This window comes from Chrysochloris asiatica, unplaced genomic scaffold (assembly GCF_000296735.1).
Source record: "Chrysochloris asiatica unplaced genomic scaffold, ChrAsi1.0 scaffold00009, whole genome shotgun sequence".
NCBI classification, from domain to species: Eukaryota; Metazoa; Chordata; class Mammalia; order Afrosoricida; family Chrysochloridae; genus Chrysochloris; species Chrysochloris asiatica.
The window spans coordinates 28282873-28301735 of NW_006408527.1; the positions used below are offsets into that span (position 1 = coordinate 28282873).

The 18863-nt window shown below is 35.7% G+C and overlaps 1 protein-coding gene across 1 annotated transcript in view; it reads left to right on the forward strand.

Moving 5' to 3' along the window:
• Positions 1-18863, forward strand: part of DENND1B (DENN/MADD domain containing 1B) — a 391513-nt gene that overhangs the window by 191796 nt on the left and 180854 nt on the right. The window contains exons 7-8 of the mRNA XM_006834232.1: positions 1885-1965; positions 13540-13599. Coding sequence (XP_006834295.1) covers positions 1885-1965; positions 13540-13599 — 141 coding nt within the window. The remainder of the gene's footprint in view (positions 1-1884; positions 1966-13539; positions 13600-18863) is intronic.

The following is an 18863-nucleotide window of genomic DNA, read 5'->3' on the forward strand; positions in this document are numbered from 1 at the left end:
TTGCTGTGAGTAGGACCTGAGTCCATGGCACACCACCACTACCTTACTCAGGTTAATTGTGTCTTAAGCGTCTCTAGTAAAGGGGAGAGGATAATCACTTTAGAATTTAAAATCTTCAACAATGTTCTCTAATTACCTTAATATGTTCATTGATGACAACAATATAATTTAATTTGGGCTGTGTGGTTTGATCACAGTACTTACTAAATAACCATAGGTAAATTTATAATTGTAATTTTTTTTCTTTTAATTTTCAATCCAATGCTACAGATTACTTAGACTGGATAATTAGAGAATTTATCATTTAGATTATGCATATCTGAGCAACACAGGACAAGCCTATTTTTGCTATGTAGTATAATTTTTTTTTAACTTGGTAGCATAGTGGTTAAAGTGCTTGACTGCTATGTGAAAGGCAGTTTGCTCCTGTAAAGATTTGCAGCCTTGGAAACCCTATGGGGCAGTTCTGCTCTTTCTGTAAGGTCACTACAAGTTGGAATCGAGTCAGTGGCAGTGGGTTTTTTGTTTTATGAACAGTTTTACTGTCAATAAAAACCCATAGTAAGTCGAGGAATTTTAAAAGCTAGGCTTACTTAAAATTTACGTAGATGGAAACTATCATCTTCTGTTTTCTATGGTACATTTGATTAAATATTTAAAAGATAAATTGTTTATTTTATATTCTCCTCCCCCCTTTTTAAGGTCATTCTAAAGGAAATTTAAAATAGACAAGTTTGAGTGAATGCTTTTTCAAGCATTTAGAGATCTATTTTAGTAAGTTTTGATATCAATAGAGGCACAAATCATAAGAGAACCCAAAATACCAAAGCCACTGTGATTGAATCTTCTCCGACTCTTAGCAACCCTGTATAGGTTTCTGAGACAGTATCATCTTTTTCCTGTGAAATGACTTGTGGGTTTGAACTGCCAACCTTGTGGTTAGCCGCCCAAGTGCCAAACCCACAGTGCTGCCAAGGCTCCCTAATGGTAAGAGAAATTGTGAGAATCCACGTGCGGCATAGCTAACTATATTAAAATTAATTATTATCTTCCCTGAACCATTACTTTTTCCTTTGGTTTATTCTTCCCAAAATGAAAGTTTAAAAGGAGAATAAAACTATTTATAAAACAATCTTTCATATATTTATTATTGTATTTGTATCTATGATGCAGGAAAAATGAGTTTTCACATCAAGGATACACTATGGTACAAATCCTATACATTTATTATGTGTTTTATTTAATCACATGTATGGTGGATCAAATACTGACCCAATAGTTACTTAGGAAAAAATATTTAGCATGAGCTGTACATTATAAGCATATCTTAGTACAATAATCTTTCCTAAATTATTTCTGTCATGTCAGAATGAAAATTGAAAATGGGATAATACTGTGGCCTGAGAAAAAGTTGTGTGGTTATCTTAATTGAATCTTGGGCATTTTGGATTTAATGATTTCAGTGTATTCCTTCTTTAGCCTCTGTGTGTTTTATAATAATTAAGAATCAGCACTGGACTATGAACCACAAGGTTGGCAGTTCAAACCCACCACTTGCTCGTCAGAAAATCTGTACAGGGTTGTATGAGTTGGAACCTACTCAATGGCAATTAACAAGAGCATTTTTTAGTAACTTAAGTTTTTAAATGACAAATTTTTGTCAAGTATATGTATAATAAATAGAAACATCCTTTCACCATAAAACTATGTGAATATGTTTTCAGTATTTATTATATTTAAATATTTCAATTATAGTTGTTTGAAATGTTTCTATGAAAAGCAGTTTTAATATGAGATGACAGAATAGTTGATTTTATCAGGTAGTTTCCATTGTATTTGCTTGGTTTAGATTTCATTTCTGAAATGTACTTATTTTTCCTCTAGGAAAGTGATTTGAATGAAACCCTTAAGTCACTCTATAATCATCCAGTACCAAAGGCAAATACTCCTGTCAATTTAAATGTGGTAAGTAGTCAGTTAGTAATCACTCTTCTTTCTTTTTTGTGTGGAGAGACCAATAGTGGCGCCTTACATGGTCGATCATGAGCTTTTAAGATCCCAGAGGCTGCTCACCAAAGTAGGATATATAGAACATTGTCTTGGTAATCTATGTTATGCCAGTTGACCACAGTGTACCTTAAGACTATGGTCCTGAGCCCCCATGTCCATTAACTCATTGCCTTAATGTTTGATAATATCAAAAAAGTTGTCATCGTTTTGTACCTGTATGCTCCATCACATTCATAAATGTGTTTCCAAGAAAGGTAAATACCTATGTACAAATATCCTTTTTCAAACTCTTACATATTTGTGTGTATACTGCCACGCTTCCTCTCATATCCATTCAACCTGTGTGTCTGTCCATGTATCTACTTGCAAAACACTGTTGTTCCAAGACTGTGTATATACTACCATTTATCTTTATACCTTTTAGCCCTTGCATACCTCCCTGTGTTTTCACCTGTCTTCATCAATCTTCTGCCAACCTATTTTTTCTGTATCTTATCCTCCCCCTTCTTGTATATTGTTCTTCCCATCACCTGAGTTAACATGTCTCCCTTTATCTAGTGACATACTCTGCCTTCCCTCCCACCCTTGGGAACTATCAAAGAATGTTTATTTTAATATGAAAACCTTGAATTTTTACAATGTTAAATATTTCATCTTTTAAGTGGCTATTGTAAATTGTATTGTTTTCCTAATTTTCTTTTCAGATCTGTCTGTATTGGTATATAGGAATCCAGCTGATTGTTATATATTGATCTTGTATCCTGCCCTTTGCTGAATCTTTCAATGAATTCCAGTAATTTTCTTGCTGAGTCTTTGGGAGGTTCTATGTATAAGTTGTTGTTAGATGCCATTGAGTTGGTACCAACTCATAGCAACCCTATGAGTCGGTACCAGCACAACAAAACAAAATGCTGCCCAGTCCTAGGCCAGCCTCACAATTGTTACCATGCTTGAGCCTATTGATGCTGCCATTTTGCCAATCCATCTCGCTGGGATCTTCCTCTTTTTCTCTGATCCTCCACCTTACCAAACATGGTATCCTTCCCCAGTGACTGGTCCCTCCTGACAATATGTCTGAAGTATGAGAGACGAAGTCTGGCCATCCTGGCCTCCAAGGAGCATTCTGGCTGCACTTCTTCCAACACAGGTCTGTTTATTCTTTTTGTAGCCAATGGTACTTTCAGTATTCTCTTCTAACACCGTAACTCAAAAGCATCAATTTGTCTATGGTCATCCTTATTCACTGTCCAGCTTTTGCATGCATATGAGGTTATTGAAAATACCATGGCTTGGGTCAGGCACATCTCAATCCTTAAGCTGACATCTTTGCTCTTCAACACTTTCAAAAGGTCTGGTGCAGCACATTTGCCTAATGTGATACATCATGTGATTTCTTGACTGCTGCTTCCATGAGTATTGATAGTTGATCCAAGAAGAATGAAGTCCTTGACAACTTCAATCTTGTCTCTGTTGATAAGAATGTTGTTTATTGGTCCAGTGGTGAGGATTTTTGTTTTCTTTACATTGAGATACAATCCATACTGAAGGCTGTGCTCTTTGATCTTCATCAGTAAATATTTTAAGCCCTCTTCACATTCAGCAAGCAAGGTTGTATCTCCTGCATATGGCAGGTTGTTAATGAGTCTTCCTCCAATCCTGATGCCATGTTTTTCTTCATATAACCCAGCTTCTCGTATTATTTGCTCAGCATACAGGTTGAATAAGTATGGTGAAAGAATACAACCCTGTTGCACACCTTTCTTAATTTAAAACCATTCAGAGTTTCCACGTTCTGTTGGAACAACTGCCTCTTGATCCATGTACAGATTCCTCATGAGCACATTTAGAAGCCTTTAATTATCCTTCTTGCCTTATAGCTATGGCTAAGATTTCCAACACAATATTGAATATTGATTGTTGTTAAGTTTTGTTGAGTAGGTTCCGACTAATAGCAATCCTCTATAGGATTTTTGAGGAACAGCTAGTGAGTTTGAACTGCTGATCTTGTGATTCTAATCGACCTTGTGCTCCAGTGCTTACCCTACAATGCTACACCAGGACTCCACAATATTGAATAGGAGTGGTGATTAAGGGCCTCTCTGTCTGATTCCTGTTCACAAAGGGAATACTTTTGGATTTTCATTGCAAGTAATATAATTTTGTTGGAATTGTATATATGTTCTTTACTATGTGAAGGAATTTCCCTTCATTTCCTACTTTGCTGATTTTTAAAAAAAATCAGGAATGAATGTTGGATTTTTCAAACACCTTTTCCGCATTGATTCATATGGTTATTTTCCTTATATGGGGGATTATATTGATTTTCTAATATTGAACCATCCTTGTATTCCTGGAATGAATTACACTTGTTCATGATGTATTATTGTTGTTGTTTTTTGATATGTTGTTGAATTCTGTTGACTAGGTTTTTGATAAGAATTTTAACATCTGTTTTCATGAGGGACATTGGTCTATAATTTTCTTTTTCAGTAATGTCCTTGACTGGTTTCGGTATGATCATTATGCTCACTTCATAAAATACAGTACAGAATATTCCATTGTTTTTTATATTTTGGGATAGTTTGAGTAAAATTGGTGTCAACTGTTCTCTGAATGTTTGGTAGAATTCACCAGTAAAGCCATCTGGGCCTGAACTTTTTTTTCAGTTGGGAGTTTTTAAATTACCTCATGAAGTCTTCTTTTATTATAGATTTGTTCAAGTTTTCTGCTTCACTATGTGTTACTTTAAATAGGTCATGGTTTTCTAAAGCTTTATCCATTTCTTCTAGATTTTAAAATTCATTGGATACAACTCTTAATGTTGTTGTTGTTAAGTGCCGAGTCAGTTCCAACCCATAGTGACCCTGTATAGTGGTTCTGAGGAGCAGCTGGTGAGCTTGAACTGCTGACCTTGTGATTCAAACCAACTTTGTAGTCCAGCACATTAACCCATAGCACCATACAACTCTTCACAGTATTCTGTTATTATCCTTTTTATTTCCCTTGGTTCTGTTGTGATATTACCCATGTTATGCATGTTGTTTGCATCTTCTTTTCTTTTGTTAGATTAATCCTTTTAAAGAACCAGCTTATTGTTTAGTTGATTCTTTCTATTGCTTTTCAGTTTTCTAATTCGTTTATTTCTGCTCTGCTCTTATTCTTTTCTTCTGCTGATGATAGGCCTACTTGGTTGGTTTTTTTCCAGTTATAGGAGATGTTGTGTTAATGTATTGATTTTGATTCTTTTTCATTTTTTGGATGTGTGCATTTAAATTGCCTTCTAAGCACTGATTTGCTGTGCCCCAAAGGTTTTAGCTTGTTGTGTTTTTATTCTCATTTGCTTCAAGGAAATTTTTTATTCAAATTTTTATTTGTTCTTTTGCTCAGTAGCTTTTAAGCAGGGTGTTATTCAATTTCCATGTGTTTGATTTTGTTTTCTTGATCTTCCTATTGTTCATTTTATATTTTATAGCATTGTGGTCTGAAAAGATACTTTGAATTATTTTGAAGATTTTAAAATATCTTGAGGTTTGCTTTATTGCCTAACATATTCTGGAGAATGTTTCCTGTACATTGGAAAAGAATGCGTATTGTGCTACTGTTGAGTGGAGGTGCTCTGTGTAAATCGATGAGGTCAAATTGTTTGTGTTTTTTGTTTTCTGTGTCTTTGTTGAGTTTCTTTCTAGTTGTTCTGTCCTTCATCAAAAGAGGTATATTAAAATCCCTTACTAAGATATGATGCTGTAGGATCAGTCCTAGACTGCAAACCACAAGGCCCTTGGTTCAAACCCACCTGCTTCTCCTTGAAAACTCTATACCAGATCTTTATGAGTCAGAACTGAAACTCAATAGCTCTTAACAACAACACAATAACAGCTGTTATTATAAAGTTGTCTTTTTCTTTCTTCAGTTCTATTAGGGCTTGATTTATGTATTTTGAGGCTCTTTCTTTGGGAGCATATTTATTTATTATGATTATATAGTCTTTTTCAATTGGCCTTTTAATCATGAGGTAGTGTCCTTCTTTGTCTCTTATACTGTTTTTTGACTTAAAATCTATTTTGTCAGAAATTAATGTAGCCACTCCTGCTCATTTTTCATTGCCATTAGCTTTATATGTATTTTCTCAGCTTTTGATTTTTAATCTATTTTTGACTTTGTGTGTAAGATATGTCTCTTCTAGACAGCATCTTGAAGAATCCTGTTTTCTTATTCATTCTGCTACTTTCTGTCTCTTGACTCTGGTGCACTCAATCCACTGATGTTCAGTATAATTATTGATTATTATGAATTGATTGCAGTCATTTTTCTGTGTGTGTGTGTGTGTTTTTGCTGGTCCTGCTGTTTTTTGTTTGCCCCCGCCACACACACACACACACATTTTTGTGCTGAATTCATTTTGTTTGTGTATTTTCTTGTCAGTTTCTTCATTGCTGTTATTTTAATGTTTACAAAAATATTCATGGTTTTCCAATTTTAATTTGATGTGAAGGTGTATTAATTTTCTTTGAGGTTACCCTGCAATTTATTAGTTTCTTTCCCAGTATAAAACAGTTGGCTTTTATCTTGAAATCTACTTGACTTCCTCACCATTTGGAAGTTCTGTAACTATCCTTTTTTCTCTTTTTTTTTTTTCCGTATTTGCCGTTGTTGTAAATTGATGTCACTGATGCCCACTTTTCAGTCTTGTGGTTTTGTTTTACTTTGGATACTTCTATATCTGGATTGAATTTTTGGGTAGTGATGCCTTGTGTGTCAGTCTTGGGTTGCTGTCTGCTGTTGTCAGTTCTCAAAGGACTCCCTTTAGTATTTTTTATAAAATTGGCCTGGGTTTAAAAATTCCTTAAATTTGTTTATCTGAAAATTTGCTAATTTCATCATTGTATTCAAGGGGCAGTTTTACTGGGTATATAATTCTTGGTTGGCAATTGTTTTCTTTCAGAGTTTGATTATGTCTTCCCATTGCTTTCTAGTCTGCATGGTTTCTGCTGAGAAATCAGAGCTTAAACTTATTGATTCTCCTTTGTAGGTAACTTTTTGTTGTTCTGGAGCTGTTTTCGGGATTCTTTCCTTATCTTTGATTTTGGAAAGCTTGATTTATGATATGTCTCGGTGATTTTCTTTTGAGGTGTATCCTGTTTGTTTGTCTTTCAGATTCTTGAATGCTTATCTTCTCATTTTTCATGATGTTAGGAAATTTTTCTTCCAATAGCTCTTCAACTATCTTCTCTGCTTTCCGTTGCCTGTTCCCATTCTGTAATTCTGATCAACTGTAAGTTATTCCTCTTTATGTTGTTACACATGAATCTTACGCTTTCTTTATATCATTTCATCCTTTTTAAAGATTGTTCTTAGAGCTTACTAGTATTGAGAGATCTACTTTCAAGCTCACTAATTTGGGTCTCCATTGATTCAAATCTATTCCTTTGCCCTTCCAGTGGATTGTACATTTCTGAAATCTTAGTATTAATTTTCTGGTTTCTGTTTGTATGTTTTGTATGTTTTATATTGCCTCCAATCCTTTATGTATTTCGTTTGAGTGTCCCTGTAGTGATTTGCTGAATTCTTCCGTGTTTTCCTGTACTGATATCAGTATCAGTCATTTAGAGGTGATGCTGCAGGTGCTGTAGGATAAACTCTGGACTTCAAAGACAGTTTGGACCACACAGTTGGAAGTTCAAACACATTAGCTGCTCCTCAGAAACCCTATAAGAGTTGCTGTTAGTCAGAACCAACTCAGCAGCACTTACCAACAACAATAAATATTTATTCTCTTGAAATTTTTTCAAGGTAATTCAAATGCATTTCCTTCCTCACAAATGACTTCTAGTTCTGCCTCTTTGCCATCTTTTGAGCTACTCTGTCTTGTTTCTTCATGTGAACAGAAATTGTCTGCCAGTTTTGAGACATTATGGTGCTGTTTTATTTGTATTAAGTTGAAGATTACATGGTGGTGTATTCTTAGGCACTCACCAACTTCTTCCTGATGGCTGTGATCAGGAGATGTGCTTATGCATTATGTTCTTTACTTTCTCTTCATGCAGTTCATTTCATGATGGATTTAGGTGATGTTGGTTATTGTCATTGATCTGATGTGTAGCAGCTGGTGATGACTCTTGTCCAATGAGTGGGGTTTCAGAGGGTACAACTGTGGCTGGGTGTATGGCCATAATTGCTGTCTTCTATTGGGTGAGGCAAGAAGAGAAAACACACACACAAGAGAGAAGAAAAACAAGAAAACAATAGCAAAAAGAAGGTATTAAAGAAGAAGGGGGAAAAAGTGGGTCACAAATAGAAAAAGAACACAAAATCCAAACAGAGAAAAGAGAAAGGACAATAAAATAGTAAAAAAGAGAAAAATAAAAGGAAAGAAGATGAACCAAATACTATTTGGGAGACAAATGAATAAAAGGCAAAGTGACTAGGAAGTAGTAAAAATTAAAAAAAAAAAAAAAAGAAGAAGAAGCAGTGCTTAGAAAAGAGAAGCAGAAATACAAAGAAGCAAAAATGAAAGGTAACAGAAACAGTGAAAGGAGTAAAACCAGGGCAGGTGCCAGACCAGAGAGGAGAAAATTCTGGGACCTCACATCGTGGATATATAAGGAATGAGACAGTAACATTCAACCAACCATAGATGTAGTTCCTTTAGAGCTTGGTGGTGCCTGTTCTGGGCACCCAGTACATAAGTAGTTTGTTTAGTTCCCAAATCATCTGGGGGATCCAAGTGTTTCCATCCTAGAGGGGAGCCAAGAGCAAGAGATCCTTCTAGTCCAGGGCTGACCAGAGCTGGCTTTGCTGGTCTGGAATGGGCCACAGCTGATTCCAGGTGCCGGGGTAGGTGCTGCTAGCTCCCAATGCACTTGGATGAGAGTTTTCAACAGTCTAGAGAGCATGAGCTTATGGCAGGTTAGGGCTGGCCACACCTCTGGTCACCAGAGTAATGTGAAATACAAGAAAAACAAAATTTTTCCCCTTTATCTCCACCAGGAATTGCTATGCCTCTGTTCCTCTTACTGCTCTCTTGCCTTTATTGTCACCGCAATAATTAGCGATAGCCACAGTGTGCCTGGCTGGCCAGAATCATCAGTCTTTTTTTTTTTTTTTTCCCTCCCCTACATGTCTGTTCAGCTGCTTCATGAGTGCTAGACCAGGGCTGACTCTGCAGATTTAGAAAGGGGTATGCCTGAATGACGTTAATGCTGATAGCTACCCCCCATCCCTTTAATGGGACTCACAACTGCTGTGAGCACCTCTATGTGACTCAGACCACCGGTAGAGTGGGAACTTCCCTGGGGATGTATTCTGGTAGGGGCTGGCCTCACCTCCGGTCACCAGCAAGTATGGGGAACAGGAAAAATAATTGCACCTTTATCTCTGTGAGCCACAGGTATGTTTTTGCAATGCCAATATGTTTTATTGTCTCTGAATTGTCTCACAACTCAAGATGGTTGCTCCGTGTCTAGTTGGTGGCACTGGTCATCTGTCTTTCCTTGTTTTACTGCATCTACTCAGCTGTCTTTCTTAGGAAGTACTCAGTCCATTTCTTTATCCTTTCATCTGTAGCTCAGAGCTCCAGGATTGTCAGTTGCATCTGTTTCACTTGGTTTGCTTGTCTTTGTTGAGAGATTCCCTACAGCCTTTCTGCGTAGTCTGCCATCTTGCCACTTTTCCTTCAGGGACATTTTTAAAATTGTTGCATAATAAATAAAAAATGTAACAATACTTAATGAGAATTGAAAATGGCGTATAACATATTGTTATTAACTACCATTGCATCAATTCTGGCTCATAGCATCCGACCCTGTAAAGGTCTGAGACTGATATCTTTGGGAGCAGAAAGCCTCAGCTTTCTCCCGTGGAGCTGCTGATGGGCTCAAATTCTTACAGAGCCTCTGCACTCCCATGTAACATATGTTCTTATTGTTGTTAAGTGCCATCAAGTTTGTTCTGGCACATAGTGACCCTTTATAGGGTTTTCTAGGAGTAACTTGTGAGTTTGAACCACTGACCTTGTGGTTCAAACCGACCTTGTGGTCCAGTGCTTATCCTATAGTACCACACTCCATGTAACTGTCTAATTAAATTTTTAGTGCAGTCTCTTCTTCTTTCCCATTGATTCAAAACACATTATAGTGTAATTACAAAACACTGGAAATATGATTAAAATTTGTCAAAACAGCAAGCATGCAATGAGTGGAATTGATTATTTAGTAATGAAGCTTTCAGTGAACTCTGTTACTTTTGTATAAAAACAGACTGATAAAATTTGGTTTTGTAAATATTTGGTTTTGTAAATATTTAAAGTTCAGGATGATATAAGGTAAGTGATTTATTCATCTTCATTAGTTTAGTATACTGAAGAGAATGTTGCAATTTATTCATCTTGATTTTGATTATTCCTTTTACTCAAAAGGAATAATAAACTTCTGTTCCAAGAAAGAAGAAAAAAAATGTAATGATCCAAGAGGACTTTTTAAAAAGAAAACTAAGTTGGAATGTATGTCATAGTATTAATAGGTCTTTTGTGTTTTTGCTAAATACAGAAATTGTTATCCTGATCACATTGTTTCTTTGGTAATAACTTGTTAGCTAAATTTTCCTCTGTAATTTGATTTTACTTAGAAATACAGTCTCTTACAAGGAGCTCTGGTAGCGTAGTGGTTATAAATCGGGCTGCGAACCTTAAGGTCAGCAGTTTGAAACTACCAGCAGTTCCACGGGAGAAAGATGAGGCTTTCTGCTCCCATAAAGATTTACAGCCTCGGAAACCCTGTATAGGGTTGCTTGCTATGGGTCGGAATCGACTTGACGTCGCTTAACAACAACAACATTTTCTCTTATATCATCCTAGTCTTTGAATTCCCATTGTCAGCACCCTAGTTCAGATGTTTAGTGCTCCCAGTAGTTGCTAGCATAGAGACTATTTCAGTCCTCTATGCAAAGGACTGTCAGATTAATCTTCCTTAAATGTCATAAAATTTCCTGCTGAAAACGTTTTGTGGCGCCACCTTTTGTATAGCGTTTGTTCAAATTCTTGGCTAGATTTTTAAGACTATCTACTTCTTAGCCTCAATCCAACTTTTTATTCTTTTGACATATTTTAAATTCCCCCTTAAATTGATTATCTGTTCTGATTCCATTATACTGTTCAGTATCTTGAATGAACTATATGCTTCTCATATACCTTTTTTTTTTTTTTAAATAATAACTCGTAGTAGGATATTCATCTTTTGTCTACACCTAGCTCATTTTCCTCTTTTGTGAAACCTATTGTCATAACAGCTTAAACTGTTTTTCTCTTCTGGGAACTTCTTTCCTGCATTATGTCTGTGTTTTCATGTTTAGGAGTCATTTGGAGATTGACGGCAGGAGAGCTAAGGATACATCCCCTGGAATTTTCAGTGCAAATTTGGAAATCATTTAGTTGTAGGAATAATCGAGCTGTTTCAAGGACAGGGTATATATAGCATAGGGCAGAAGGTTAACACCTAAAATTTTGGAATTGCCCTAATCAGCTGTATGGAAGAAAAAGGTGAGCCAGTGGAAGAATGAGGAGGAGCAGTCAAGTAGAAACCTCAGACTTATAGGTCATGGAAGCCAACATACAAGGTTAATGGTTAATGGAAATGCAGCATAAACTCTAAAGAAAAGGGCCAATGAAAATGAAGAAAAACTTTGTTGCATTTTCTAGAAAGAAGTTATTTTCTTTGAGAGTTTTATTTGTAAACTGATTTTGTTAAAGCATTAAGGAAAGTGTAGGCGCTAAGATGATTGAGATACTTGTTGTAAATTGTTAATGAGAAATAAAAACACACTCTTTAAATTTTAGTATTCTATTAGCTCAGAAGTACATAAATCTCGTACACAGATGCATGTTAAAAATGCTGGAGATTGAAATATTTAAACTTTATAAATAGAATTGTAAATCATAGAATTCTAGACTTCTTTACCTAATTTATCTGTGCACATAGAAAACCTTTATGGTAAAATAGAAAGGGCAGTGAACTAGAAGATTTTGGTTTGACTCACAGTCACTAAAAAATGTTATGTTAGGAAAGAGAATCTTTTTTTAATGATCCTTTTTTTCTCTAATTGAGAAATTGAGTCACCTCTTTAGAGAGAATCCCAAAGTTGTTTTGCAATTATAATAATTATGTATGTAGACATGACAGGAAGAGCTATTGAGTGGCAGTTGTTAATGAATTGAAGTTGCCAAATCTTAAGCTATAAATATGTGGAGAAGATATCTTATATTGTTGCTGAGATGATATTGTTTAAGGAATTGTAGTGACTTTTATATCTGTGTATGATAATACCACATTTAAGTCTTACTTCTAGTCCTTTGAATCAATTGGCTTTGATAGCTTTTGAACCTAGTGAACCTGTTCTCAAACTACAAAGTCTTAAGAATTTATAAGATTAGCAGGTCCTGGATAGAGTGGGAGAAAATGTAGAACAAAACTCATAATTGTAAAAACAAGACCGAGCTTACAGTTCAGAAAGAGACTGGAGGAATCTGAGACAATGGCCCTCTACCACCCTTCAGGTCTGGAATGGAACTCACCCTCATGGTCTAATTTTCAGTCAGCAGTAGATAGGTATATAGGGGAAACAACAACATTAGTTAGGTATGCTCACCATGGAATGGTCAATCATTCAAGATCAAAAGGGAAACATTTACCTAAGGACAAACTTGAGAAGGAATGGGAAAGTGGGTGGAGTGGAAACAAGAACCACGAGGATGAAGTGTGATGATTGTTGGTGTTTGGAGGGGATTGCAATCACTGAAATGAAAAAAAGTGCATGATTTGCTGAATGTAAAACTGATTATCTTCTCTGTAAACCTTTGCTCAATTCACAATAAAAAGATTTTTTGAGAAAAAGAATTGATAAAATAGTACTTTATGTTTGTGTATAGTTCATGCAATAATTTCATTTGATTTCAGCAATAGACTATGAAAGTAAGATGTCCAGTGCTGTACTGTTAATGAGTTGCAAAACTGGAATTAGAATTTATCTTCAACTATGAGTAGAGTTTGTAATTTAATGATGCCACATTACATTGGTGATCATAGTATTTTTGTTTCCCCACAAGTTATTAGAAAATTGTTTCTTAAGTTTTATTTGAAGAATTTCCAGTAGAAAAATGTTGCAAGTCCTAAGAGAAATATTATTATGATTTTCTTATATCTTCATATTTCATGAACCCAGTTCCCATAAATGTTTCAAGACCTGACATTATAGCCATTAAACTAACACAGAAAAGATTCTATGAAAAGTTAATATCTAATGCAAATTTTTATTTTGTACAATATTTTATATTTTTGCAGTATGGAAATCTTTTCTTTCAGATTTTCTTAGTGTAGTATTTGGCAAATTAGCTTTTCAGATAACATTTATAATTAATATTACAAGTATTTTCATGGTACATTGTGGCTATATGTGTTTGTCTCAAGTACACAGCAAACTGTTATATAAGCTTCTCCCAACAAAGTAAAATATTTTTTTTCTTCTCTCATATTCTATAAGAATCAAGAGATATTTATTGCCAGTGAGCAATATTTGAGAAATCAGACCACCCTAGCACTGGTGAGTTAAAAGAGCACTGGATTCTTAAAAAAAAAAATCACTATTAAATTGGAAAAATAATTACTTCTTTCACTGTTTTTATTTAATATTCACTGCAGTCCTCTGGGAAATGGTAAATTTGACTCTTTTAAATACTTTATCACTTGGAGTATATTTTCTGTTTAAGCAATCTTTTGAATAATGATTACAAACTGCAGCGCTATTCAAAACCACCCCAACATAAAAGTATCTAAATTTATGCTTAGTCTCCACTTTCCATAGTAGTGATGTTATAACACCTTCACACCATTATGTTCCTTCCATATTATTTGTTTGTCACAAGATCTTAGAAGACCTTGTGATTTATCTTGTGTTGTTCTTCCTCTCTGGAAAAATTATACCTGATGCGTTGTGTTAACTAGCCTTGTTCTGACTAATTCAGCTGTACTTAGTATGGGTTAAAATATATCTTTTCCAGTCTTCAAGTATGTCCTCATATGGTTAACATAATAATACTTTTAAAGACTAATGTAAACAGAAAATAAAATACTCATGGTGATTTAGTTATACTCTGATTCTGGGTCTTAAAATTTGGTGAAATTATAGCACTTATAAAGGACGTATAAAATATGACTTTCATATACTTTAAAAAAAAAACCTGTTGTATTGCTTTGAACAGTTGTTATTAGGTCCCATCAAGTTGGTTCTGACTCATAACAACAGATGGACACACTGCCTAGTCCTTTGCTATCCTCACAATCATTAGTACATTTGAGCTCCTTGTTGCTGCCAATGTGCCAGTCTATCTCATTGAAAGTCTTCCTCCTTTAGCTCATCTCCTGCTTTATCAAGTATGATGTTCTTCTCCAGAGACTGGTCCCACCTGAGAACATGCCCAAAGTATGTGAGACCAAGTTTCACCAACTTTACTTCTAGGAAGAATTTTGACTGTCCTTTTTTCAGGACACCATAATCCAAAAAGGAATCAATGCTTTTTCGGTCTCCCATATTCAATGGCCAGATTTTGCATTTATATGAGACAATTGAAAATACCAGATCTTGGATCCAGGTGTACCTTAGTCCTCAAAGTTATTTAAAAGTGGTATTTTGCAGCAGATAGTCCCAATACAATACTCATTTGATTTCTTGACTGCTGCTTGCTTGGGCATCAAGAAAAACAAAATCATTAACATCTTCAATATTTTCTGTTTATCTTGATGTTGCTTACTGGTCTAGTTGTAACGATTTTTGTTTTCTTTATGTTGAGATACAATACAGACTCAAGACTATCATCTTTAATGTTTATCAGTAAGTGCTTCAAGTCCTTTATGCTTTCAATAAGCAAGGTTGTGTCATCCACACATCACAGGTTGTTCATGAGCCGTCCTCGAATCCTGATGCTGCCTCCTTCTTCCGGTAGTGCAGTTCTTGGATAATTTGCTCAGCATACCGATTGAATAAATACAATAAACGAATACAACACTGACTTACCTATCTTGATTTTAAACAATGCAGTATTCCACTGTTCAGATTGAACCTCTTATGTATGTACAGGTTCCACATGAACACAATTATGTGTCCTGGAATTTCTGTACTCTTCAATGTTCTTCATAATTTGTGTGATTTACACTCAAAAGCCCTTAATAAAATAGGTAAACACAGATAAACATCTCTCTGGTGTTCTTAACCAAGATCCATCTATCATCCATGATATCATTTGTTCCTTATTCTCTTTTGAATCCAGCTTGAATTTTCTCAGTTTCCTACTAATGTACTATTGTATCTGTGTTTTTTTTTTTAACTCTCTTTAGCATACTTTTGCTTGCATTTAATACTAACGATATTGTTTGATAATTTTTTCCTTTTGTTGTATTATCTTACTTTTGAATGGGCAGAAATACGGATCTGTACCAGTCATATTAACGAATTTGTTGGCCAGGTAGTCATCTTAACGAATTTGTTGGCATGGATGAGAGAACACGTCCTGTGCTGAAACATTTCAATTGGTATTTCATGTATTCCTAGGGCTTTGTATTTCACTAGTGTCCTCAGTGAAACCTGGACTTCTTTCTTGAGTACCATCGGTTCTTGAGCACATGCTACCTCATGAAATGGTTTAATGCCAAATGATTCTTTTTGATACAATGACTTTGTATATTCCTCCCATCTTCTTTTGATGTTTCCTGTGTTGTCCTTTTTTTTTTTTTTCCTTTTTGTTTTTAAGAATAACTAAAGCAAATGAAAGAAATAATGAAGTAAGAGAGCTGAAAAGCTGAACAGAAGCTTTCAAAAGTTTGCTTAAAAAACTAAATTATTATAATGAAAAGTGCAAAGAACACTCTTGATGTTTCTCAGGCTGAAAATTGAAGAAAAAATTCAAGTCTCTAGTTGCAATATTGAAGGGTTTAGCAGATTAAAAGCTAATTATTTTTAGTGGGTATTTGAAGAGTCATGATTTCAGATGAATAATTATACTTTTAGGAAGGTAAAGAACATATAAAAAATGTTTGTTTTATGGCTAGTCTCTAAGCAGGGTAGTGGTTGATGTGCAAAAATATTAGATTTGTTCTGACTTTACATTAGAACTCAGGAATCTTAATAGCTTTACACATAATTGTGAGCAAGTGATCCTTATTTTTTCTGTCTAACTAAACAATCTACCACTGGTCTGTCAGTTTGTTGGACAGTAGCTTACATGTTGCTGTGATTCTGGAAGTTATGTCACCGGTATTTTATGTACCATCAGGATCACCAATGGTGGGCAGGTTTCAGCTGAGCTTCCAGACTAAGAAGGAGAGACAGACTACTTTCAGATATTTAGTCCTGAAAGTCTTATGAGTAGCCGTGGAACTTTGTTGGATAGCACCAGAATTTTGTATATCGAAGCATGATGAAGAGCACCAGAATATCGTTAGATACAGTGCCAGAAAATGAATCCCTCAGGTTGAAAGGCACTCAATATACTACTGAGAAAGAGCTCCCTCCTCAACATAGAGTTGACTGTGATGATGCAAATAGACTATAGGTTTCAGGACATTCATTTGCTGATATGTACAACTGAAAATGAGGAGAAACAGCTAAAACATACATTGTTAATCAGAAAGCAGAATGTATGAGGTATGAATCTAGCCAAGGATAGATATCCTAGGCATTAGTGAGCTAAAATGAACTGGTATTGGCCACTTTGTGTTTGGCATATGCTTTCTATGTCTGGAACAACAAATTCAAGAAGAATGGTGTCACATTCATCATCAAAAAGAAAATTTCAAGATCTGTCTTGAAGTCCAGCACTGTCTGTGATAGGATAATATCCATAGCCTACAAGGAAGACCAGTTAATACAACCAACTATTCAACTTACGCACATTGGCAAAATATTGGATAATGCAGAAAGCATCAAAAGCAGATGGAAGGAATATATGGAGTCCCTGTACCAAAAAGAAATGGTCGATGTTGAGCCATTCCAAGAGTTAGCATATGATCAAGAGCCGATTATACTGAAAAGAAGAAATCAGAGGTGCATTGAAGGCATTGGCAAAGAACAAAGCTCCAGGAATTGATGGAATACAATTTGAAAATTTTCAACAAACTGGTGGAGCACTGGAAACAATCATCTAGACCAAGAAATTTGGTATACAGCTACCTGGTCAACTAATTGGAAGAGATCCATATGTATGCCCATTCCAAAGAGAAGTGACCCAATGAAATGTGGAAATCATAAATCATTAATATCCCCTGCATGTAAATTTTTGCTAAAGATAATTCAAAAACTGCTATCACAGTACATTGACAAAGAACTTCCAGAGTTTCAAGATGGAAGGAGAGACTTCATTGCTGACGTCAGATAGATCTTGCCGGAAAACAGTGGTTATCAGAAAGATATTTTTCTGTGTTTTATTGACTATGCAAAGACTTTCAGTTGCGTGGATCATTACGAACTATGGACTAAATTGTGCAGAATAAGTATTCTGGAACACTTAATTGTGCATGTGAGGAACCTGTACATAGACCAAGATGTAGTTAGTTGTTCGAACAGAACAAGGGAACACTGAATAGTTTAAAATTAGGTAAGTTATACACCAGGGTTGTATTATTTCAACATAGTTAAACTGTTGATGGCGCTGTGGGCTAATGCATGACTGCAAAGTCATTTGAACTGCAAGGTCAGCGGTTCAAGCTCACCAGCTGCTCCCTGGAAGCCCGATACAGGGTTGCTATGGGTTGGAATTGACTCAATGGCACTTAACAACAAAAACATTCTATTTGTATGCTGAGCAAACCATCTGAGAAGCTGGATTATATGAAGAACACATGGCATTTGAATTGGAGGAAGACTCATAAACAACTTGCGATATGCACATAATGAAACCTTGCTTGCTGGAAATGAAGAGGATGTAAAGTATTTACTGACCAAGATCAAATACCACAGCTTACAGTATGGGTTGCATCCCAATGTAAAGAAAACAAAAATATTCACCACTAGACCAATAAATGGCATCAAGGTAAATGGAGATAAGATTTTGAAGTAGTCAAAGACTTCATTTTGCTTGGATCAGCCATGGAAGCTCATGGAAGCAGCAGTCAGAAATCAAATGATTGTATTAGGCAAAGCTGCTGCACAAACTTCTTTAAACTGTTAAACAGCAAAGATGTCAGTCTGAGGATTAAGGTGCAACTGACCCAAGTGCATGTGAAGGTTGGACAGTGAATAAGGAAGACCATAGAAGAATCGATGCATTTGAGTTATGGTGTTGGAGGAGAATATTGAAATTACCAGGAACTACTAAAAGAATGGAGTTCAGGTTTCACGCTGTGGGTTAATGTGACAGACTGCAAAGCCATTTGAACTGCAAGGTTGGTGGTTCAATCTCACCAGCTGCTCTTCGGAAACCCTACACAGGATCACTATGGGTCGGTATTGACTTGACAGCACTTAACAACAGCAACAACTGAAAGAAGAATCAAATCTGTGTTTGAAGAAGTACAGGCAGAATGCTCTTTAGAAGCCAGGGTAGTTAGACTTTGTCTCTTGTACTTCAAATTTATTATTGAGAGGGACCAGTCCCTGGAGAAGGACATCATGCTTTGTAAAGTGGAGAGTCAATGAAAGAGTAAGATCTCCAAGGAGATAGATTGGCACAGTAGTATCTGCAATGGGCTCAAGCGTAGCAACGGGTGAGATTGCCCCAGGACCGGGCAGTGTTTCTCTGGGTTGTGCATAAGGTCGCTGTGAGTCAGTACGTTGTTGCTAGTTGTGAAGTGCTGTCAAGTTTGTTCTGACTCATA